Source organism: Mus caroli, chromosome 11 (assembly GCF_900094665.2).
Source record: "Mus caroli chromosome 11, CAROLI_EIJ_v1.1, whole genome shotgun sequence".
Classification (NCBI taxonomy): domain Eukaryota; kingdom Metazoa; phylum Chordata; class Mammalia; order Rodentia; family Muridae; genus Mus; species Mus caroli.
The window spans coordinates 18,352,371-18,354,977 of NC_034580.1; the positions used below are offsets into that span (position 1 = coordinate 18,352,371).

General features: G+C 42.4%; 1 protein-coding gene across 1 annotated transcript in view; it reads left to right on the forward strand.

The window, feature by feature from the left end:
• Positions 1-1,554, forward strand: part of Tmem17 (transmembrane protein 17) — a 7,207-nt gene extending 5,653 nt beyond the window's left edge. The window contains exon 4 of the mRNA XM_021178217.2: positions 704-1,554. Within this exon, the coding sequence (XP_021033876.1) occupies positions 704-982 (279 nt within the window). The 3' untranslated portion in view covers positions 983-1,554. The remainder of the gene's footprint in view (positions 1-703) is intronic.
• The last annotated feature ends 1,053 nt before the right edge of the window (positions 1,555-2,607 follow it).

Below are 2,607 nucleotides of genomic sequence, written 5' to 3' on the forward strand. Positions count from 1 at the left end.
GGCCTTTCCCCCTTGATCACTAATTGAGAAAATGCCTTACAGTTGGATCTCATGGAGGCATTTCCTCAACTGAAGCTCCTTTCTCTGTGATAACTCAGCTGTGTCAAGTTGACACAAAAATAGCCAGTACAGAGGGTAATGGGGTGAATAAGATTGCCATGATGGGCATTCTATGCATGTATATAGCTATAATAGTGGTCATTCAGTGGCTGGTCTGTGTTTTCTGAATCATCATCCTGCCTAAGTGTTTACAGTTTCTAAAGTGGTTAAATAATTCCTGTGGTTTGCTAGGCCCTTCATAACAGGCCCCACCCAGAACATCTTATTGATTTTCTTGGTATTTCTTAAGCCAACCATCCATGCTAGGTTGCTGTGTTGATTCCGAGTCATGCCCAAGCTTCCAGGTAGGAGAGCTCCCATTGGGTACAGCTTGAAGCCTACTTTTCATTTGACTTCTGTGGTAGTTGGTCTGGACCTTTAAATGTAGTGGTTCATCATTCAGTGGTGGTAGTTGCTTTACATTACATTGGTTTTCTCATCTAGACAGTAGATTTCTCTGAGTACAAGGACTATGGCATGCTCCTGAACGACTCACAGAGCCTATAATAGAGCTTCTTTGTATTGCTAAGTATCTGTCTGACTGTATAACAAAACCAAAACTGTATTCTACTGATCTTACAACTCTCGATGTGTGTCACTGCAGGTTCCTGAGCTAGCTGGCTTTTGGCTTCTGAGCCTTCTACTGCAGTTGCCTTTAATCCTTTTCTTGCTCCTTAATGATGGCCTAAGGAATCTGCCCCTGGAGAAAGCAATACATATCATCTTCACCATCTTTCTTACTTTCCAAGTCATCTCAGCATTTCTGACCCTGAAGAAAATGGTCAACCAGCTGGCAGCCCGTTTCCACCTCCAGGACTTTGATCAGCTGTCTTCAAGCAGTGCAGCTGTAAGGAGGGTAAGACAATGCACGGAAGAGCTCTGACCACCTGCTGACCATATGCTGAGTGGTGAATGACAGAAAGATGATACAAGAGGACCAGGAAGTGAGAGAGTGACAGGACATCTGAGTTGGGCCTGAGAAAGGGGACACACGTGCTGGGGTGTGTCCTCCAGCTCTGAAATCCCCATGGAGGCAATGCCAAGGCTCACTCATATCAACCCTGCAGCTGAGGGGATATTCCTGATGTTGGATGAGTCTGTTGGCAGTTTCAAACCACCTTTTTTATAATATTTCTGATTATAATCTGTGACAAGAAATGTATGGCACTTCAGACGAAATTGCTTTGTCCAGTGGAATCTCACCAAGTGTGACAACACCCTCCAGGACATGTCCTAGCCCAGGGGGAGTCAGCTAATATAAAATGAACTCCGTGGTATTCTTGTGGACTTTTTGTTTTATTTTGCTTTGGTTTTGGCATTTCTGTCTTATTATTAGAGAGTAAAAAGATGAGATGGAGTTGGGAAAGGGGAAAACATGAAAAATATATGGTATGAAGAAAAGAATTAATAGAAAGCCATAAAACATAAGCTATTGGTATTAAAATATCCACAACATGTCATGCTTGTCTGTGTAGTTCTTTTGAACTATTAGGTTTATGGGATTGTTTGGGTTTTTTCTAGTTTTTGTGTTATGGGTATGGGTATTTTGCCTGCATGTATGTATGTATATATGTATGGTGTACCACATGCATGCCTGATGCCCATAAAGGCCAGAAGAGGGTGTCAGATCCTCTGGGACTAGAGTCACAGAAAGTTGTAAGCCACCATGTGGGGCTATGAATTAAAGTTGAATTCTCTGGAAAAACAGCCAGCGTTCTTAATAGCTGAGCCACCTCTCTAGACCCATGAGCTTGTTTTAATTGGAGTTGTAACATGAGAAAGCCTGGTATATAGCAAGCAGGCAATGGTAGGCACATTAATTCCTGATCTCATCACTAACTCATTCATGGTCACTAACAAACTGCTAAATAGCTATTAGATTCATATATGAAATTTGGATTGAAAACAGTTAGTTAGGGTTTTACTGCTGTGAACAGACACCATGAACAAGGAAACTCTTATAAGGACAACATTTAATTGGGGCTGGCTTACACCTTTAGAGGTTCAGTCCGTTATCATCAAGGTGGGAACATGGTAACATCAAGGCAGGCATGGTGCAGGAGGAGCTGAGAGTTCTACATCTTCATCTGAAGGCTACTAGCAGAATATTGGCTTCAAGGCAGCTAAGATGAGGATTTTAAAGCCTACACCCACAGTGACACACTTACTCCAACAAGGTCACACCTCCAAATAGTGCCACTCCATGGGCCAAGCACATACAAACCATCACATTCCACTCCCTGGCCCCCATAGGTTTGTTCAAACACATGAGTCTATGGGGCTATACCTAGATATAGCATAATAAGAAAGTACATTTAGTTCAACTTCCAAAGTCCCCATAGTCTATAGCAGTCTCAACAATGTTAAAAGTTCAAAGTTTCTTGTGAGATTCATCTAGCCACTTAACTGTAATCCTCAAGGCAAGATATAGCCATCCAGCAGCCATGGATTAACTGGGTTACCTGACAGGTGGGGCTGGAAATGAAAAAGGATGGGATGTGACAGAAG